This window comes from Meleagris gallopavo, chromosome 11 (genome assembly GCF_000146605.3).
Source record: "Meleagris gallopavo isolate NT-WF06-2002-E0010 breed Aviagen turkey brand Nicholas breeding stock chromosome 11, Turkey_5.1, whole genome shotgun sequence".
NCBI lineage: Eukaryota > Metazoa > Chordata > Aves > Galliformes > Phasianidae > Meleagris > Meleagris gallopavo.
The window spans coordinates 22,204,437-22,227,298 of NC_015021.2; the positions used below are offsets into that span (position 1 = coordinate 22,204,437).

General features: G+C 43.9%; 1 protein-coding gene across 4 annotated transcripts in view; it reads right to left on the reverse strand.

Moving 5' to 3' along the window:
- Positions 1 to 22,862, reverse strand: part of RSRC1 (arginine and serine rich coiled-coil 1) — a 112,220-nt gene that overhangs the window by 9,430 nt on the left and 79,928 nt on the right. For 3 of the 4 annotated variants that reach the window (XM_019619202.2, XM_010717090.3, XM_031555020.1), the window contains exon 7: positions 6,930 to 6,998. The exons of the other annotated variant lie outside the window; for it this stretch is intronic. In XM_019619202.2, the coding sequence (XP_019474747.1) occupies positions 6,930 to 6,998 (69 nt within the window). The remainder of the gene's footprint in view (positions 1 to 6,929; positions 6,999 to 22,862) is intronic. 4 annotated transcript variants of the gene reach the window in all.

Genomic DNA, 22,862 nt, shown 5'->3' on the forward strand with positions numbered 1-22,862 from the left:
TCAAGCCAGAAGAAAATCCACCTGATTTCTTCCCTCCATAAATGCATATGAAAACAGACAAATGTTGCTTTGCGTTTTAATAGAGACACTTCCACAGATGATATAAGGGAAGTTGTTGGTTTTAATCCATTTTCCTTCAAATAAAAGTGCACTGCAATTTCTCTGCAGCCATCACGCACAGCCTTTGTGCAATGCTCTGCTCCACAGCTTTCCAGCTAATGCGTGCAATAAAGCCAAATCTTGGACTATTCATATGCAAACTCAAGGATTAAAACAAAACACTGCACCTTCCGGGTGAAATATGTTCATAATGCTGCAGAAGAGCAGCAGTGAGTTCACTCCAGGTAGGCACAAGCATGGCTGGTGCTTGGGGCTGGGCAAGGAGGTCTGGGGGCTGTGTGGGCTCTGCTGACCCAACTGTGCTGTGGTTCTATGAAGATCCTGTGATTTACGGTAAAAAATTATGCTTACATGGCTATGTTCTTTGCCATCTCTGGAGTCATCACTAAGACACTTCTGAAAACAAGAGAACTATCTGCAAGTTATGCCTTACTGTTGGTCAGAGCAATTCCTACCAATTTAAATACATTTAGTTAAAGGTAAAAAACAAAGCTTTTAAACAAAGCTTTCCTCAAAAGCGCACACCTGCAGAGTGCAAGTTGTCACTAAGAGCACAGCCCTGCTGTGAGATGGCTGATAAGGAGGCCCGCATCCATGCAGCAATGTTATCCTTCATACACTTTATGCACATTTGGATGTTCTTCCTAATGTGCTGTACCGAATTTTTTTCGGTCATTGATTTTCCAGAATCACATCCTGCACTGTTCTACAGCTGTGCCACACAAGGAAGCTCAGCACTTCCACAGTCCCAGTGTGTCATGGCCTGAGCCACGCAGGGGTAGGCAAACAGCTGGAGGCAGGAGGGGCTTCTTCCTTAGCCTCTGCACCGAGTGACACAGAGACAGCCTGAGTTAAGTCCACTGCCGTAACAATGAACCTCAGTAAAATTTACTGGACACCAACTGTGACCTAAGGCAATAACTAACGAACTTAAGGGCATCTGAATATATTTCTGTATCAGTGAGTAAAGCACTTTAACTTATTACAGCGCGACGGCCTGACCTCATGCAATCAAATCTTTCTGTAGCAGATTCAGATGGTGGTTGTAATACCACTGGCACCGAGGTGCAGCTTTTGGCTGTCACCAGAAGGAGTGCAGAGTGAAACTGGATGCTCCATGCATGGTCTCGTTGTGGGAAACCCAACTGTGCGGCATGCTGACTGCCAGAACTCACATCTAACTGGTTAAAGATGAGCATAAGGGACACCTCGTCCCTGAGATAAATCCCAAAGGCATTGGGAAAGGAGTGAGCTTTAAAAGTCCACTTAGAAAAGAGCAAAACAACTGCTGTGGGAAGCACCACTTTCCCATTTTGATGTAAAAGCCGTCAGCCCACGTGTTCCAAAGCAGCCACCCAACACCATTCCGCACCAGGACCGAGTGCAATGCTCAGACACAAACCCCATCATTCTCAGACTCGAAGAATGTAACTTATTTTTTCACACCAGGTTCAACCTGCAATACAGGTGACACTACAGCTGCACCAACATTTCAGTAACGTCCGTGAATTAAGCACAGAAGAGTTCTTCCATTTGCGTTTACAGACAATTCCCTCCTAGCACAGAGTGCCTCTCATGTTTGCATTCCCTGTTCTTCCACCCACGTGGGCTTCATTTCCAAGCCCATTCAAAATGATGTTTTCCAAGCATGTGCCACATGACTTGTTCATATAAATGGAGCAAATTAAACTGTCTCCACATATATCCTATCACATTTGTAGCCCCGATTCCTCTCCTTAACACGTGGCTGAGACACCGTATTATCTGCCTGCGGAGGTTGACCTCAGGATATTAGATTCTGCCACATAGCTCTCTTGTACTAAACCGAGGGGAAACACTTAATCACCCCTGCCTTTTCAGGAAAAAATCAACTTTAAATTTGCCATGATGAAAAATCAATAAACCAGTAATTGCTTGGCTTATCATTGCACGGAGGAACAAATTGGGAAGCGAAGCTTAGCGTCCACACAGATTTCAGTGAAACACAGAGTTTCAGGATCACTAAGCCAGAAAAGGGAAAGGTCTCCGAGTGATAATTAAATCTACTCATGCTGATTTTCTGCCAAATTTATTTCCCCAGAGTATATAAAAATGTTTCCCTGCTTACTAGCTAGGCATAACTAATCAATTCAACACTGGGCCAGCACGCATGAGAAAGACAAAATGCAAATTGGGGATTGAAGGCGTGGGGATAGCACCAGCCCCAGAGCAGGCAGCACAGCCACACTGATTTATGGATTGATTCCAAAGGAACAAACCTCGTTCAGCTGCACGGTACACAACCTGGGCTTGTTCTCAGCACCTCGCAGGGCCTCCCCCTCCTTGCAGTTGCAGAACGTGCTCTATGGCATCTGTGTTTCACATGGGCATCTTCTAAACGCTGTTCTGCACGATGCTCTCACAGATGATCCCGAAGCCGTGTGGGGACGTGGTGCCATGAGCTGGGATGACTGCTCCAGGGATGTGTGTCCCTCCCACAGCACTGCTCTCATCGCACATCTCAGTTCCCTGAATGGGCTGGGCAGGAAAAGCCCTCAAGGCCCTGGTGCTGTGTTCAGACAGCCCCAAACAGAAGCAAGGAAGCAAAAACAAAGCAGAAAAAGAAAAAGCCCTCCGTTGAAAATACTCTTGCAAAAGTAGTGCATTCTTTATTAATAGACCTAATTTCATGCAGCAAATTAGCATAGCTCCAATGGAAGTGCAAATGCAATCAAACTGAAAAATTCAAATGAGAAGGAGGGAGCCTTTTCCTTTCTTTCTTTGCTTTTTTGTCACAAAAATGATTTTTGCGCGTGTCCTTCAACTGGCTATAGGGACTATGGTAATTAAAGCACTGAAAGCAGCACAAGCCCCCAGCCTCTAATCTGGAGCTCGGGTCAGCTGTCTGTAGATTCTAATTTGTCCTCTATTTGTATTCATGACAGCAGAACGCTGCATATTGAGCAGCAAAGCAGCGGGAGGGTGCGGCGGTGGGCTTGGAGGTCACATAATTTGATTTCTGAGCAGATTACATGTAACATCCAACATCTAATCTCACACCTGATTTGGCAATAAAATTATAATAAAAGTGATGTTGGGACACCCTCATGATGGGGTGGGGATGCAAAGGCAGTGTTATGAGCAGAGGAACAGCTGCTGGTCTGCACGTGGTGTTGCTTCCCGTGGCTCCAGAGCAGAGCTGGCGGCTGCTGCAGGTGTGCTGGCAGCCCCACGTGTTTGCACTGCAGAGCGACATCTTAAAGGATAGAATGGAGAATTATGGCATGCTAAATCAGGAGAAATGGTAACTTTGGTTTCATAAAAAAACAACAACGCTTTGTTGATGAATCTGGGGATATTTGAGGCAACCCTAGCTTGAGCAGACAGAAAAGGCCAGCAGGCAGCACCTCCCCACTGCAGGGCAGCTGTAGTGACCCATCCTTGCAGGATCTGTGCCACTTCATCAATAAGATTTCCACCCACAGGGCTGGGGATGATGATACACCTGTAGTAGGGAGGATTCTCAGGCAGAGAATCACTGGGATCAATTGAGCCCGAAACAAAACCACCGCGTGAATTCAATGATCAGATACACATAATTTTTCACTTCTTTTCCATTTCTGCAATAGAAATGAATTTACCAAAAATACAGAAAATTGTTCTCTGCAAAGCAGAAAACAAAACAAAACAAAATGAAACCTACTGCCTGCGAAGCACACTCAGCATAGAAATGGAGCCACACAGAATGTGCTCCCCACGCTGTGTTGGGATCATGTGGCATTGGACGCTTCCATGGCTTGGTATGCCAACACACTTGTTAAACAATTTAATACGCTATTCATTTTCTACTGAAAATAAAACATTTTGTTCTTAATTAGTAGCCAGCCTTGCAGACAAATTGATAGACTTTGTTCAATGAGCTTCTCTTCAGGACACATCTCTATTCATTTCAGAACAACAGAGCAGCCTCACGACTTTTTCAAAGGCACCACAGGACAGTTCTTCTGTTGCGTATTAATAAATTTTCCTCCTGCTTTCACTCTAAGTTACCATTGTTCCTTCCTCCCTAACTGACCATTTTTCCCTTTGCTTTTCCATACTCAGCCTTCCTAACTACTGCAGGCAAAACAATTGCCAGCAAACGAGTCCCTCACATTGGACGCAATGGAAAACCACACACGCATTTTCCAAAACACAGGCTGCAAATGTGCACAAGGGGAGACCTCGGCACTTCGGCCTGCAGCTGGGAGGCAGCCCCCAGCCTCCCTCTGTCTGGGCATAACCACCCTCCTGCTTTGGGGAGGACTCGATGGATGAGGAGCACAGATGAGGACTGATGGATGGACGTGGTGCCTGTCCCCGACTCGTGTTCTCTCCAACCATCAGCGTGCTGTGAGAATTCAAATCTAACTCAGCTTCACCTTCTGGCATCTCACAATCCCAAACCAAGTCGTTAGAATATTTTGATTGAAATTAATTATAGCCACAAATCCAAAGTACCTTTTCCACGTAAACTCAACACTATCACTCTGTAGACATGGATGAGACATTTACAATCATGCAGAAAATTTTTAGCCGTTCCTCATGGAGAGGCACTGTTCCACAGAGTTGAAATTTTCTGCACTGCTTTTGGAACCCTAAGAGCTAAGGGCTTTACAGATGTCATGGCTCCCTTCACAAGGACAGAAGAGCCGGTGTGAGGTATTTTAGGGTAAAACATCACATTCTACCAGGCAGCTTTTCTCATTTCCAAAGAGATTTTGCCAGACTCAGAGCTGCATGGGGACGCCAGGACCCCAGGAAGGGAGCACTGCTGTGCAGCTCTCTGTATCTTCTGGGGAATAACTTCGGGAGAAGTTAGGAACTGCAAAAAAACCTGAAGGAATTTCTCCCTCCATCCTTTCCGAGCACTGCAGCAGAAAAGAGCTCTTCTCATCCACAGTACCTTTAAACGATCAGGTGGGAATTAGAAATATTCCAAGGACCATCTTGCAAGCACATAAGAAAAGAGATCAATTGAACTTTGAACCACCTGGAGCCAGCACAAGGCATAGACTTCTCCCACAAGAACACAGCTGCACAGGAACACAAGAAGTTCATTCACCTGAATTCCTACATTAGAAACTGATTACCAACAGTATTCATGTCATCTCGCTCCACCTGATCCTCCTAGAAAGCCACCAAAAGGCAACGTGCAACAGGCAGAGGCTGCAAGACCGTTACAGAACAGAGCAGAGCCGGGCTGGATAATTCCTACCAATTTTTACAGGGTTTTATTAGTACATCTATGTGTGTGTATATACACACACACACACATATATATATATATTTATATATATATATACACACACACACACACATATATATACATATTTTATATATATATAAAAATATATAAAGAGCATGTGTATAACATACATTATTTTTATATAAATTAATATCATGCATGCTACGATGCCTTTCAAGTGCAAGGCAATCTTTTTAAAGACAGTCTGGTGTTTACTCCCTATGGAAAGTCATCATAGATTTCTAAATCACAACCAAATCTTACTCAGTTACACACAACCACCCTGCTGACAGTCTCCACAAGACAAACCAGAGGAATGTTATTTCACCTTGCAAGCAGTTTGCATGCCATACTAGATTTGCTCCCAAGGAGGAGAGGATTCCAAGTGCTCAGCTGCACCAGGGCAGCCCAGAGCTGAAGCTGTCACTGTCAGCTTGGGACTCTTTTTCTGGATCTGTCCACGTCCTACAGACAAAAAGAGCTCCTTCATAAACAAGTGTCTGCCTACACAGCTGTACTGGGAGCTCTGCGTGCTCCTGGTGTAGCACAAAAGTGAAACCAGAGACTTCAAAGGCAGGGGCCACCTGCGGAGTGGGACAGCAGCAGCAATAAACCTCCTGCTTTGAAGCTGAGGTGTCCACGAACCTGTTATCCCACATCATCCTGTTAGCCTTAATGAGCAGCAGCCCTCTGAAAGCACTGCTGTGGGGTGGGAATGCAGTGCTGCCGTGGGGGCACACATGGATTTGGGAGCACCGCCGTACCTGTTGTAATAAGTTCTCAGAGTGCATCCCAGATAACATAATTACAAAATTAACATAAAAGAAAATACTTCCTTCAGATGTAATGATTGCTCAACGCTCTTTGAAGTGGGGAAAAAAGCTGAGCATCCATTTCACTGTTTCTTAAACATCATTAAACTAAAAGTTTATTAAATGCAAACACCTCCAACCTCTTTCAAACACAGAAAAAAATGCAATTGATTAGTTCCCATTTCTCAAAGGTAACTACACCCTATCTTTACTTTTGCCAAGTACAGCAGGGGTTCCAGGTACCAGACACTCTGTTAGACCCGAGCATTTTACCCAAACCTATGCAGGACCTGCAGCAACAAAATATGCCTGCCATTACTATGAACTTTGAGCAAAATGGTGCTGAACCGATCCAAGTTTGTGCTCCATGGGTGCTCAGCACATCGTTCAGCACCAGCTGCCACCTCAGAAAGGCACTGAAACTTCACTGGGTCAGCACAGAGCTGGAAGAGCAATGGCAGCTGCTCCATCCCCAGCCGGGAGCACCAACCTGGGCTGTTTCCTAAGCACGCAGTGTGTGCTGTGCTGGTGCCTTTGGGACAACCTGATAATGCAACACAAATCGTTCAACTATTTGCCAAAAGTAACAGACAAACGGAATTAATTGCATGAATTTGTAACAGAGACCACATCTGAGTTGAAGTACAAAACCCAACTGGAACCTCTCTCTTAAAAACGACGGTTTTGACATACGATGCTTTAGTTTCTGACTGAAGAAAAAAATGCACTACCTTCTTCCTTCCTTTTCTTCGCTTCTTCTTCACATCTCTCTTTAGCCTTCAAAGCTTCATCTGCTTTAGCTAAAAAAGAAACAACAACAAAAATCAGTAATTAGTTAATGCATCTCACCGAATGTTTCCTAAGGAGATAAATCCAATTTCAGATTTGCTTCTGCAGGTCCACCATGAAGTCAGCACGTGTGAAAGAACAGAATTTGGTTCTTCGGGTGCTTTCATACAACTTATCACTACAGCTACAGCAGGAGCACAGGGGGTAACTTCTGCTTTATCACTACAGCACCAATCTGTGCACTCATTCCTTGTAAGCAGAGCATTGAAGCGCTGCTCCTGACCCTGGCTGTGCCCATGCAGTGTGTTTTGAGGAGGATTTTTTTGAGAGGGATTTGCTGCCAGAGCGAGCAATCCACGGGGCCTCTTCTGAGGAGAAGGCAGAAACAAGGCAGGATTTTCAGCGATGCAGAATTGCAGAGAGCGTTTACAATCGGAGTCCAATAGCTCTTACTTGGCACTAAGTGATGTAGAGCACATTCTCACTGCAAATCGCAGCAGCAGGACTTTATTCATGCTCTGACAGCATTCTTTAAAAAGAGTCTCTTTCTCTCCAGAAACCTCTTCGCTTATTACTTAATTATCTACTAGTTGCTCAACTGCAGGGGTTTTCAAACACTCTACTACAGATGTTAAAGAAGATTAAAAATATACAGCACAGTAACAAGGGACTATCAATATACTCTGTAAATTAATTAAATTTCTGTTCTAGCACATCATTTATTCCAAAGCATTAATGTCTCAAAGGAGCCATTCTCTTTTATTGCCATCTCACTGCCTGATGAGTGAACTAAGTGAGAAGAAGTCTCTAATAGCATTACATGTGATGAAATATTAAGTTTTAAAAAGTATCACCGTGTCACAATAAAAAAGAGACAAGTAGGAAGCAGATTTCAGAGTTCAGAGCAGGCCTCTGCACGTACCAAACCAAACCACCGCGTGCTGCAGCACAAGCAGCAGTCGCTTGCTCAGGTCAGCAAGCACTGGGCCCCACTGCTGCATCAACCAGAACGTCGGGATGCAGAGCTCAGCTCAGCAGCAGTGGCTGAGGCCATGCAGCCCCAACGTCCCCCCCAGGCAGCAGCTCCCTGCAACACATGGCTTACAGCAGCGTCACCCAGCAGCACGGTGCCACACGACACTGCCCCCATTCGCGTGCCTTTATACGTAGTCAGACGACTCGTAAAGCCATGAAATATTAAAACTTTTCTGCCACTGAAGATCGTTACAAGGATCTATTAAATCAGGTAATAAAAACAAACTGCTAGCAACTCGAAAGACTTTTACTTCATTTACACTTTATTCTCCCTGGTAAAAGGACAAGGATAATAGAAATTCCATTTAAATTCAATTTTGGTTATATGCGTAATTGTAGATATACCCCTTGAGTCATGTAAAATGCTCAGCTTATGTTTCTTTCAAATTATCCCGCTCGGATTCCCGTTCTGCTTCTCACTACTGCCTTCAATATGTATTAGCAGAGCTCATTAGGCTGAAATTTAATAATGCAAACATCAGGTGGATTTCAAGAACCTCCATTATCAGCACAAGATGGATGGCTTATATCGCTCTTGGGCCAACTGGGCACAATTTAGATTCAATAAACCACCATGCCTAGATGTGATTTATCTATTCCACGATGCGACTTTGTTCTTCCTCACTGATTTGCTGCAGCACGGGAGCAATTCATTGGATACCCCAACGGTTATCTGAGCAAAAGTATTAAAACGCACACGCTCCTGCTCTGCGACCACATTTCTGCCTCGTACACGTGAACTTGAACTTGCCCCATGTAACGCAGTTACAACTTCAGCCAGCAGGAACAGAGTTATCCCGCCACCTCCCAGTTAATTACGTGGACAACGGAGCCATTTAGGAAACACCATGAGGACAATTTCCTGCACAGAATCACCATTAACAACAAGTTAACTCAGCCCATCAATACGCAGAGCAGCCAGGCTGTGAGGTCATGGGCACTGCCCACTGTCACCACGCCAGGTCAGCAAGGCCACTTGTGGCTAAGAACTCCATGCCAACAGCCCTCCAAAAGCCCTCTGAATCCTCCACTACTACCCACCCACCAAGCACCAGGAAAAATGGCACTTGTTTGGATCGAGCCAAGCGGTGACTAAAACACCATGCAGGAGCCTTACAGCTTGTTCTAAAGCACCATGAGCTGCAGGGTGCAGCCCAATGTGCTGCATTAGAGGAGCCAGTACATGGAGCAGAAAGCCCTTCTGCTGCACCACTGCCCTCCCTGCGCAGGAGTGGTAGCTGCTCACTGACCCAAGCAGACCACAGTGAGAATCATAACACCACTCAGGTTGGGAAAGACATCTGTGATCCCCAACCCAACTCCAGCCCACCCCGCCATGCCCACCAACCACATCCCCAAGTGCCACATCCCCATGGCTCCGAACGCCTCCATGGACGGTGACCCCACTGCTCCCTGGGCAGCCGTGCCAGTGCCCAACCACTCCTTCTGAGAAGAATTGTTCCCTACTATTCACCCTGAGCCTCCTCTGATGGAGTGCTGCACGTGGGCTGCACAGAGAACAGCCAGCACAACAGAATCCAACCGCTCACAGAACTCTCTACAATATAAAATGAATACACGAGGAGGAGCTCCAGCTGACAGCATCTCAGAGCTTGTCCAGCCCCAGATAAAGCTACAATTCCACTGATCTTTTTTTTTCCTCTGGACCTTCTTGGCTATTAAAGAAATTAAAAACCCAACGAGCTGTCAAGCGACCATGGTGAGGCTCCATCCAAACCCCTGATGTCAGTGCTCTGGCAATGGTTTGTGCCTAAATCAGTCAACAGTTTAAATCACAGCGTGACCAACACGGCCTCAAGCTTTGCTTTGCTGAATGCCACATGCTCAAATAAAAAACCTAAAATACCTTAAACCATTTCCCCTATTATTTGACAAGAAGTGTAATTAAGCATCCTGTTAAACTCTCAGCCCATTAAGTCCCCAGCTCTTCACTGCTTGCTGTGCTGTGCTCCCCACCAGCAGCTCCAGGACCAGGGGCCATCTTCAGCTGGCCACAGCAATGTCAAAAACACAGCAAAAATCAATGGGTCTGCATTAAAACAGTCTGACTGCACGACATTACGCTGACAGGAAACGTTGGAACCATCTCTTCGGAGACTACAGCTGATGGAACAAAAACAGCAAGCAGCTTTTCCAGGAAAATAGAAGAGGAGAGGAAACAAACGGTCTTTGCAAATAAATCATCTTCTGAATAGATGATGGGCATCAGAACGTCTCCATTTCAGAGCAGCTAAAGCCAATGGCTGCCAATGCTTCGTACAGATTCAGTGCCTGGACATCACTGCCTGCTGCAGTTCGTTCTGCCTGAAATGTCTCACAAGCCACAGGTACGAGGCTGAGCACCCTCTGTATGTTATATAAACAACCCCTCACCCTGCCCAGCACACGCAGCAGGAGAAACATGCAGGAAAAGGCAACGTCTGGGAGGTGCAGTTGGAAAGACTGAAGGGTGCTCACCAGTCCTGCAGCACACTGAGCACGTGGCGATGTCATTTCTTTCACTTCTAAAAAAATACACAAAAGTCAGAGCTGATCTTGTCAGAGCACTCACCATCTACACATCACAAGACTTTGAAAAATAAAGTGTATTCAGTATAATTGTGAACTTCCCAACTCCTCAGACTTGTATAAATACATGCCATACAATTCAACGTAGGGAAAGAGAGGCAGGCGAACTCAGAAGGGACACGAAGATGCTGCACCCAGAGCTGTGCAACCCACGATGCTGATCAGAAAGGCTTTCACTGTTGTTTTTTTTTTTTTTTTAAACTACAAACATTTTTGCACTTATAAAATATTCAGTCAGCTCACATGTAAAAATACAACAGCAATCCATTATTAATTTACAAGGCCTTATTTAATTTACATGCCATTTTTCTCTAGTACATCGAATTTATCGAGGCTTGCGGCAATGCTCTCTGCTAAATATTCATATGCTGACAAGTAAAGTTAGCTAGCAGACATCCCAAAAATTCCACCCCGAACTCACAGCAGTTGATCTGTGCCATACTGTCCCAGGCAGGAGCAGAATGCAGCAGCAGCACTGCGCACACCTTGCTATAACCAGGATTCTGTCGTTTCTTCTGTTTTTTTGTCTTTTCCAACCCCAGCAAGTCTACAATTCCTATCATTTTCAGCTTCTCACTTCTCCCTAGGAAGGACGCGCTGCATCCGCTCTGGCAGGTTTACACCTCAAGAAAAACCTATCCAAAAATGCAAAACCCAAATATCTTCTCCCCCTGTCCTAACACTGGGTACAACCAACCCAACCGTGAAGGCACAGACCCTTGGCACCATCCAGGCAATTCTGTTGCTCTCTTCTGTTCCTCGTCACAACTTATAAGCTGCACAAGGCTGCAGGAAAGCACAGCAGAAGGAGGAAACATCTCAAATCTATGCTCTGCTCAGTGCAGAACAGCCCAAGTTATCCCAAGTCAAGACGGGTTAAATATTAACAAACTTCATCAGAGAGGGGAGAGCGCCCAGCCCTGCCCATTAGCATTCTGCTCATAAACCTGCGAGCAAAAAATAGGCTGGAAAGGGACAGTGGGTGCTGGGAAGCAAAAGGTGAAAGCTGACAGATAAAATGCAGGGATGGCAAGCAGGCCAGCCTCCCCGAAGGCTCCCCATAGCCCGGTTACTGCCTACTGTATTAAGACTGCCTTTCTCATCACTTAATGCTTATTTTCATCACTTTGCTTAAAATATTGATAATCAATTAGGGCTACGTCTGTTTTGCCACAGAATCTGTGTCACAGTCTATCAGACTGTCAGGGCCAATTCAATCCTCATTCAAAGTTAATTTTTTCTTCATAAATCTGCCTTTGGAGGAGTCATTAGGCGCAGAACATAGCCTGAGGTGCAATCACCTATTCTCTTTCATTAGCGGCAGGCAGGGAAGGTGAGGGAGATTATTAGAACTTTGGAATGATCACAAAGCAGCGTGCTGCCTGTCAGATCCCCCCAACATTTAATTCATCTCGCCAACTCGCCGGCGCGCTCTGCCAACAGCTCTAAATGGACATTATTCATGAACATCTGTGACATGCTGAATATTCCGGACCGGGAGTGATGAAAAAGCAGCGCCCCTTTTGACTTTAAAATTAATTCTATGGTCAAAACAATTAAGAATATAACAAACACGGTTTGTGATGTTATTTTCAGCCCTCCAAGATAGCCCCTTAAAAAGCCGTTCTTGCAGAAATGAGAAGATTTAGGCATAAGCTCCAAGCAGGGCAGCCCAATGTTTCCTGGTACCGCAGTACCACGTATGTGCTATGGAAATAACAAGTTTGGGTTTTTTAGCCATGCTGGAATTAGCTAGCTGCAGGATCTGCTTCGCTGATACGTTTCTAAAATGCAGCCAAATGAAATGACACATTGGATTTTAATAAGATGCCACATTAAATTACAGCACGCTTTACTCATGGTGGACAATCAGCTGCAGCGTGCAAAACAGCTTTCCAAAATCAAAAGCATTTATGGTTTCTTCTCCAGTTGATGTGAGCGCAGTGTGGCTGCTGTGATGTTTCTCAGGTAAGGGTAGCAGAAATGCTGGTACAAAACCTGGCACCCACAGAAAAGAAAGAAAACCACCCGAGTCTCTATGCAGTGTTCCTCAGTATACGCAAGGTCCTGGGGATGCAGATAATCGGAGGAAAATTTACATCTAACGAAATAACATCAAGAAGTTCCTCTAATTTCATTATGGAAGTCAGAAGAATAGTAGACTTCCTTATTTTTCCTATTATTACTGCTATGAAAATGGTGTTACCATCAGCAAAGTCCTTGCTGTCTCATCGTTCACCTCCCCAGATATTCTTGTCTTCCTGCAGCAAAATCAAGGGCCAGATCCGTAGCAAATCCCAGCTGGAACAATTCCATTGACTTCAATGCAACTGAGGACATTTACTCCAGCTGAGGATCTGGCACTAAATATTTAGAATAATAAAGAGGACTTAATAAGCAGATCTTGGCTACGTACGCTCATCTATTATTTAGTGCATTTCTAATTTCTTTCTTTCTCCCACAGTTTCCCACACACACGTCTGATAAAAAATTCAACTGAAATATGTTTTAACACTAAGGATTAATTGGCTTAAATTGCTTCCATGGCTCCCGAGTCACTGCATTGGACGCTCTTCAATATCACAAAGATTTGCTCCAAGAAGGCTCTGCTTCGCCAGCATGGATGATCCGTAGCCAACCAGTGGGTGACACTCATACGTACATACAAGGAGACGCCGCCACTGAATGCAGTCCTGATCTCTTCTGATAGTTGGTCTCAAAGAGAAAAATCAGTTGTGAGAACAATGCAATACTTTCAACAGCGATGGTTAAATGGCAGCATCTGCCTGATTGGCTTTCTTCTGGGGGAAGGGGTTGGGAAGAGGAGAGGAGAGCTTGGGAGGGTAAAACTGCCCACTTTTACTGTGCTAAAAAGGACAGAGGGCAGCAAAGGTTGGGGAGAACAAATAAAATCCAGACACAAAAGTTCTTGAAGTAAAGGATGCTTCTGTGCTATGGCCTCCAGGAACATTTTTCAGCTCAACTGGAGAACTGAGGAGCAATCAACACAAAAACCTCCAAATTTTGACTCTACTTATTTAAAGTGCTCTTAAAACAGTATTTGGATGGAGCTACTTCTCTTCCCTACCGTTCAATGCAGAGAGACCTTTTTCTTTCTTACTTTTATATTTTTTATTCTTACTTTCTTTTGGAAAACACAGCGGGGAGCTGCCAAACACAGTGCCAGGAGCTGCACAGAACACCTCACAGCTCCACCTCACCCTTACACCTTCACCAGCTCAGAGGGACTTTGAGCACACTAACGATGACTTGAATTGATACTTGCCAGGTAAAATAAACTTAGGAGGCCACAATATCAAAACAGGATTGTGTATTTTATGTCCCAGTCTCTTAAATTCACTTACAACTATAAAGCAGAATATAAAGGAGCTGTATTGAAAAAGAAAAAAACCAACGTGTTTAATTACACGCTCCTATGAAAGCAATGCATAAGACCAGATCGAAATAAATAGCTATTTGGATGAGAATTTTGAAAAGCAGATGTAAAAATGCTGAAGAACATTCACTTGTATTTGAGAGAAGGTGGTTCTTTATGGAGATTTATGGAAATGTGTGAGCTCGCAATCTCACAGAAGAAACCAACAATGGAAAAGAAAAATACATTGCTTCCTTAAAAACAACAGAAAAACAAACAAGATTTACATCGTTTTTAGGAAGTGGAAAAACTTCTTTTCTGTAGTAAGACTCAAGTCAAATGGGAGCTGTGAAAGCAGCAATGTCAAGTACAAATGATAGTGGAACACTGAGAAACAGATCTGCTACCTCCTGGCACCCGTTGCTGACAGACTGATGCTCTTCAGTAGATAGTGAGCCACTTTGGAACGGTTGAGATTGGAAAATAAACTTTGAGATTCCTCTAAAATTAATTAGAAAGAACAAGAGGTAGACAAGTTGGCAAAACTAAGCCTGGAATCCCATTACTAAGACACAGAGGAGGTCCAGAACCTTGGTGCAACAAATGCTTTTGAAGTAATCACACCAATGACATCGCGTGGGTTCGTGTTGGTTGATTTGTTTGTTTCTTCCAGATGAAACCCTGTGGAGAGCAGAGCACTGAGGAGATCCCAAACCAGGTTGTGCCAAGGACATTCCTTAACCTATAGAATGTCCTTCCTCTGCACAGCCAGGCCCAGGCACCTGCTGGCCTTACGTGGGAAATTACCTCTATTAAGCGCTGTGCCATACCAACGTAACAGCTAAACCATGCAATTCCACAAATAAATCACGTGACTTTGAAAAAATATATATATATATATTGTCTACTTAAAGTAAAAATATTTAATTTATTTCTGGAAAACAAAACTGACAATGGATTTCAAAGACAATTGTGACTTCAGTCTGATATTGAGAGCGACAGTCGGCTTTTCTTTCGGGGTTAATAGCAGAATTCAGCCTGACAGCGTGTCAGCAAACTGGAAAAATTCTGTCACAAAACTCAGATTCACAATGAACCCTCCTTTCATCTGCCAACGGCAAGATGTCAGGAATCACCGCGCTGAGTGAAAACCACACGGATGACAACTAATCTGCCCAGCAAAAGGAAGTAATAAACTGGGGAGTACTTATAAACCATTACAAAAAACAACACTGAGAGAAGCCAAGGCAGCCCAGGGAACCTGCTGAGGGCTCCCAGACATTTTATCTTGTGCTTCTGACCAAAGAAAAACCTAATGGGTCAAAATGGGAAAGCGGCTCCTGTTAGCCATGCTGCCGTCAGAGATCCATCCACACAGCCCTCCCAGCAGCTCATTCTGCTTTGGTAGCCTCAGATAAGGCCCACAGTAACTCTGGAAAATAAGCCTTCATCACGTGGCTGAGGAGATTCCCAGCACAGAGAAGTACCACGGCACACTGTATGTTACCACAACAAGCAGCACTTTTCCCTTGTGAAAACCAATCTGACGTAGGCTGGTGGGCATAAAAGAGTCCACGTGTGAACACGGGGCTGTGAGCCTCACACTGGTGATCGTGGCCATGAGAAGCACAAACTCCCTGGCCCGTATGGGACGCTGGGGAAGGAAAGGCTCTGCATGGAGCTGACAGCCTTCATCCTCATCCCCAAAACACACGGTTCACCAATTTAGTTCCCCAAATTCATTTCTTGACTATTGCCTCATGACCAAAAGTCTTTCCCATGCAGAATGGCCTCTGGCCACTCACCTACACAGGAATCCACCAATAGGCACTGAGATCTGCTGTGCCGCACAGCCCAAAGAGCATCCAACTGCAAAGGTAATTGCCCACGTTCATCTGCATGGCCTGCCTGGTGTAAGATTTAGGTATCAGCTGCAACCACGTTGCATGTACTGGGAAAAAGCAGTGACAACTGATCCCAGCTAAGACAGCACTCTAGAAACTATCCCCACCCTGTATGATCCCAAACGGGTGATGGAAACAACATATAAAAAGGGAAATTCTGGATTTCCTTCTCTGTTGTACAAGGAAGCAACAATATTCAAAGGAGACTCCTGTATGCATCTCAAAGACGAAGGCTGGTAACAGACAAATTTCTCCCTGCAAAAAGATTTACAAGAGGACTCTGCTGAAGCTGGCCTAATTTAAGTTGCAGGTAATGACCGTAGAGCCCCAAAGCTCACCCAGACAGATTTCCTCCTTCAGAAATAAAAACCTCTGACCAAAGTTTAGCTAGGGAGGCTAACGAAGACACAGGAAGGGAATGTGGCTTAAACGTGATTGTTGAAAAACAGCACCAGCTTCTGTTCCTTTGTAAATGGAGCAGTAAAAATCCAGACTTCCTGAAGCACTACAGAACCGTCTTCAATAAGGAAACCCAAAACTAAATTTTGAGTTAAAATAAAAAAAGATTAAAACTCATGTTTGTAGTTGACTAGACAAACAGCTAGAAAAACTCACATCCCAAATGATGAAGATGATGCTTCGTTTAACAGATTCTGGAGAAATGAGATTATTCTAAAAACCAAAGGCTGGAGTAAACAAAGATAATTCCTGCCACAAGGAAGAGACCCTGTATCTCGTACCTGACCAACCAAATCCCCGCTCCATCAGAAATGCCACTTGACTTCACGGAGACCACCCAACCAGGTGGTCTAAAACTTAGGCATATTCTCATTATACCAAACACGGCTGTATCAAATTGAGTTAACCTCTGAGCACAACATGACTGTTGAAATAATACTTTCAGAAGTACAATACAGTGCAAACAATAATGAAGGGGGTATAATTAAAATACAAATAATGTTGCAAGAACCAGGAGGCATTTTAAAAGTGTTCTGAAGACAATTTTCCGCTTTCACCACAATGTTAACGAACAATCTTTGTGAAACTGACAAACAAAAGAAACAAAAATTGAACGGAAGATACAAATGACAGCAATAGAAGCTTAAAACCACCACACACCACGACATGGTGAAAACAAAAAGCAAAACACTGTTTTTGAGAGTCACGGTCAAAGCATCCACGAGGAACACACAGAGATGAGGAACGGGGCACCTGAGTGCTGCGGAGTGAGGAGGAACGTCCAGGTCCAGGCACAGTGAACTCCCACGATTTACTGTGCTTTAACTGCAAAATCATAAGACAGGCATCCAAAAGAACTTGACATCTGGCACCAAAAGGGGGAGTGTGTGTCAAGGAAAGATTTGTGTGAAAGACTTATTGCTGGTGCCAACACACACTCAATTACACTTCTGATAGCCTTGAGAGCTGGGCGTACAAAGCAGAGCGAAGCGTGGGCTTCGGTGCTGCGCCACAGAAATCCTTCTGATGGAAAAAAAATAAGGGAAACTGTACGTTCTCAGCTTGTATCATTAACCACTATAATCATTTACTGTACACAGCATTATTAAATATTCCCCCCGGGACAAAAGGAGTAAATATATTGCTTAAAAATTCAGTCACTGACTGTAAAATTTCATTCCAGATTAAGCGAAGAAGATGAAGAAATGCTGCTGAAAACAAACAATTTATCTTCACTACGCACAGCAGATCGCTCCTGGAATTATGCCAGGGGCTACGTGGGTTCCAACCCAATAGCTGCATTAAAAGAAAGCTACACCCACAGCACGCGCCGCGCGGAACGCCGCTGAGTGAAGTTTCCTGCACTGCTGTTTAAATAATGCAGAAAGGAATTCGGGGTGTCAAACATTTTTCTGGAGCATTTTATGTCATAGCGTATCTCAAATAAATATTTGTTTTTGAAACTTCTATAAAAATCCATTAGAGTAAATGGGAAATTAAAAACCTCGGAGATTCTAAGCCAAAAAAAAAAAAAGGACTGATTTCTGGGAGAGGATTTCAGAAAGATTTGTCATCGGTGAGAAAGCCCCTCCAAGGGCATGCATCTTATAATATACACATGCATTTACACTTACTCATCTGCAACCTTGAGAGATTCCAACTGGCTCTCGTAAGCCTGGACAGCTTAATTTTAGTACAGACACGTGCATCCATGTATTTGTATAGAGCTATAACAAAGCAATAAATAAGCAGCCTTATTCAACGCCAGAGATTCCACAGACCTTCTTCAATTAGATTTCATTTCCAGCCAACTTTAACTTATGGTTGGAGCGCTCTGCAAAGTCTGTTTTTGCAGTTTACTATTTCTCAATGATTAGAAAATGTAAAGAACTGGAAATACTGAGAGCTGACTGTTTAATAGCATATAGCTGCAATGACCAGGAGGGGAATGCCCGTCACAGACCTTGCTGAATTGATGGCAGCACCCCTCTGTTCAGGTCTCTCATCCAAAACAAATTACATTCTGAGCTTACACGTGCATCTGCAAAGCATCTGTTTGTACATACACATCCTTTGTACAGAATTCTTTCAGTAGAATACCCAATAATTAACTAGAATTAACTCATGTTCAAGTGCATTCATGAGTAGCTTTATGATAGCTTCTACCAGAAGAAAAAAACAACACTTCTTGTAGGAGTACAGGCAATCATATATGGAAAGCGCTGAGTCTAAGGCTGTGTCTACAATGGTCAACTATGCACACACGAAGAGAGGAGCTGGGAGCAGAGTGCCCACACACAAGACCCAGTGCCTGCTTATGAGGTTCTATTTGCCCAGAGCTGCTCCAGCTCAGCTTCATGTGGTCTTGAACCCAGAAAGTTCATTACAGACCCCCCAACAGGAGTACACTTGATGCCAGCACAAGGATTCGTGGGGCACAGAAGACAACCAGTGAGTTCACTTTCACAGCCCTTTGGGAACTGCCTCTCTTGTTTTTCACACTTCTTTTCTAGCTCTGAGGATGGCAAATGATACTCACATGAGACAGACGAGGCTGGAAAGCTACAGAGGCGCTCCAGTGTGACACAGCACTGCTCAGTGCGTGGGGGAAGGCTGTCGGTGCCTCCCCTCGTGCTCAGCTTTGCACCACGCTCATTGCTCAACATGGTAACGTGGTGGTTCCCTGCTCACATAAAATCTGACCTCGTTTTCAGGATAACTTTAAGAGATTTTTAAAGATATCATTCTAAGATTATTTTAAAAATATTGGATGCACATTGCAACCAGAGCAATAAGCCCTCTGAAAAATAACTGCTCTAATTACCATTTCCTTACAGCACTCAATTGCAGCTCCTTTGAAGAAGCTCAGCTCAATAGCAGGCACAACGAAAGCAGCAGCAGCAGCAGGGCAGCCCCTGGTCAGGGCAGACAGGGCTCAGCCCCAGGCCCAGGTGTGCGTCCCACCGTGCCCCGCTGCCATCGATCTCCTCCAAATCTCCAGAATAATACATTTCCCAACAACACAGCACAAAGTTGACGAAAGCTCTTTAATTACATCACTGCTGAAAGGAAATCATTGATCAATGGCATTATGGGAGAATAAACCGCCCCCCAAAGCAGATGAAAGCCGACGCAGCAGCGAGCAGCTCCCATTTGGGACCGTGCCTCCATCAGTGCCCACGGACAGCACACAGCTCACACATGCTGCTCTCCCCTCTCTGAAGCTCTCCCTGGCAGGTGTCACGCTCTAAGCGTGGTTTTTGATTACTCTAATTAAAGATAATATTATCAACAGATCTTCATATTGATCCCTAAAACCCCTTTTCTAAATAGAAAATTAAAAGCTCCGAGGGAGGGACTCGGAGGCTAACAGGTAGTTCCGATGCCTTTCATCTGACATCAGCTTTCTGTGCTATATTTCCTAAATGTACTATTGATTTCTTACTGCTGCAAGCACAAAAATGTAACATTTTTCTTCATTAGAGTAACGTTATCTGCTATTACCAGATAAATACTCTTGAACAACAACAAGCACCCATTGTTTTAACTGAGTCTAGCAAAAATAAGCCTGAATAAGTAGTGACCTTTTAAAAATTGTTTTAGACCTATTCTTAAGTTTGTATTAAAATAACGAATTTCTTTTTTAACATAAGGTTTCTTTCCAGCAGCAGGCGACCAAAATATCCACGCACAGACATCTGCACGCTGCATAAATGCTCATCTATAAACACAGGCTGAAATAAAAGCAGAGAACCGAACACGGTGCTGCAAAGACGAGGTGGTTGGTTTGTTATTATTATTATTTTTTTTTTTTTACAGCCCTGTCTGGATGTTTGCTATTACCGGGATCAATTACCCATTAATCAAATCATAAATGACTATATAATCCCCAACTTTGTCTTTTAAAAACTCATTTAGCGTTATCACTTCTCTCTGGCAGAACGACGCGGCTCTAATAGGCACGCTCTGCCCGCGCTACAGCTCTCCTTATTCATTTCCTATTCCCTCAGGTGGTTCTCGTTGCTAATGCCCAAATGGCATCAACCTGTTGTTTAGCACAGCCATGAAAAGGCGAGCCTGCTGGCTAATTTACCAAGGGATTAAAGCCCTGCAACCACTTCAATCTGTTACTTTGTCTCGGTGTAAAAGCCCTGCCCATGACAGCTAGGCTCCCAGCAAAAGGGAAAATCTCATTTTGAGCAAGAGAAATTCGAAGTGGGAGACTGTATTAAAAAAAAAGTAATGCCTGTACATGCCAAATGCAACTGAACACAGTGATGACCTAAAATACCAAAAAATAAAAATAAAAAAATTGGGAAATAAGCGTTCTGATGGTGCTGCAGGATTTTTGTGTTTAAATTCACTGCTGCTTCAGTCAGTGACAAAATCTGAAACTGATAACATATGCAGCATTTCACTGGCAGCAGCTGGTAACAAAATCCTGCACAATTCCTGTTGTTTTACCAATTTTTTTTTTCTTTTTTTCTTTTTTCCTTTTCTAAACATTCAGTTTGGTGTTGATCAGGGAGCACATGAGGCTTATTGCAACCCCTGCACCTCGAGGGGACACCGCAGAGTGCTGCCAACGCCCGGCTCTGCCACAGCACCCGGATCAGAAACGCTGAGACCCACAGGGTTGTTAAGGTAATGAAATTAATTACTCTGCCAGACTTTGCAGGGTGGGAGCCTCGGTACCTGTGAGAGAAGGCGCTGTCTGTCTGTCCATCCAAGCAGCTCCACGGCATCCTCGCACGGATGAGGGGTGCAAAAGCCATCAGCCCACGTCAGGATCCAGCCTGCACCGACTTGAAATCCCTTCCATTTTCTGCCTCTATCCTCACAGGTATAATAAATAACAAAGTTCTAATATTTTAACACTTTAAAAAGCAGGAGCAATGATTCATACCTATTCCATAATTAAAATTTTATGGCAAATAGACACAGCCATCACTCACCCAGTCCGGTACGTCCAAAAAAAGTGAGAGTTCAATTTATAAACCCATGCAGTATTGTATGAGCATCCAAGGGAGTTACTGAGCTGGGGGGAAAGCTGTGTTTTTGGTTGTTTTTTTGTTTTTGTTTTGTTTTGTTTTTAAAATCAAATGCAGTGCAGCTTATGAATTTGTTTGCAACATCACAGCAGCTCCATACAGTGACTGATGTTTAAATTAGAAAAGGAAAAGAAACATTACCAATATTATCCTCTTATTCCAGTGCTACGCTACTGGTGAGAGGCAGTATCCCCAGCACTTCCCAGCGCCAAGAATTAAGATTTTCTGAAATTACAAAGTGCCAGATAAAATGATGCACGGCTGTGCCAAGGGTTTGAGAGAAAATGAAAGCCTGCAAATCAGTGCTCTTAACGTATGCATATTCAGGGATATTTAACGTAAGGCCATGATGCTCTGGATCCAATTGCAATAAATTTTCTTATAGTGTCAAGATGAAATTCTCCCGCTGACACTGAAAATACAGAAGGTGGTGGTCTTGCACGTGTATACATGAACACACACGTACTTCCTGAATTAGTACTGAGAAGACACCCTGGCCTTCGTGAGCTGCAAGAACTGCCATAGAACCCATAGTGCCATAGTGTCCAACTCCGGTCTGCACCAATACGAGAATGAGAGCAACCCTGCCTCAGTCAGGCAGCTCAGGTTGGCTAAAAACAGAGGAAAATTTGTTCCTGTACAACTGATTTGCAAACGTTTTCCTCAGACTTTAATATGACATTATTCAGAAGCATTCTAAATAACTGAACGTGCTCCAGGACAAGTCCTTAAAGGAACTTTGCTCTTAATCTTAAACATTCCACCTCAGCTGGGAAACAGCCTTCTGCTGGAGCACAGCACTGCTGCACACAGCACCCATGTCTGCAGTGCAGTGAGTGCTCTGTGCCTCCCCAGGAAATGCACATTTGTAAAACACAAGCTGACACCACAGCACAAGGTTCTGCACACACCCAGCTACTTACACTGCGTGACAGCACTTGGCTATAAACACACAGCGATTCTGGAAACTCTTAGCTGTCGCCAATGAACTTATTTGAGTTTATTATACCTACCTAAGATGAAGAAAAAAAAAACAAAACAAACCAACCACCCTTGTGACTCGCAGGGAAATGCTGGAGTAAGTTTGGAAAAAATCCTTGTGTGTTTCCACTAAATAAATAAATAAATAAATAAAAAGCTCAACATTAGACTTGCTGCTTCGACAAACTATTATTACATGCTTCACCAGTCCATTAAAGAAAGTAATTTAATCAGTTTGTATTTTCTCAGGAAAATCTCATTCAGAGAAATTTTATTGCCAGCTATCTAAATAGTAAATACTTATTATCCTCTCAAAATGAGTTTTTGCTTGCCAAGGGCAAACCCATCGCTGTTATTGTAGTGCTCTGTCAGAGAAACAAGAAGTTAAAAAGGTTATAAAGATACCATTAACGTCATGGGACTGTCTTGTCAGGACTCAGAAGTGCTTAGTAATTGAGGGCTTTATTCAAAGTGTATTAG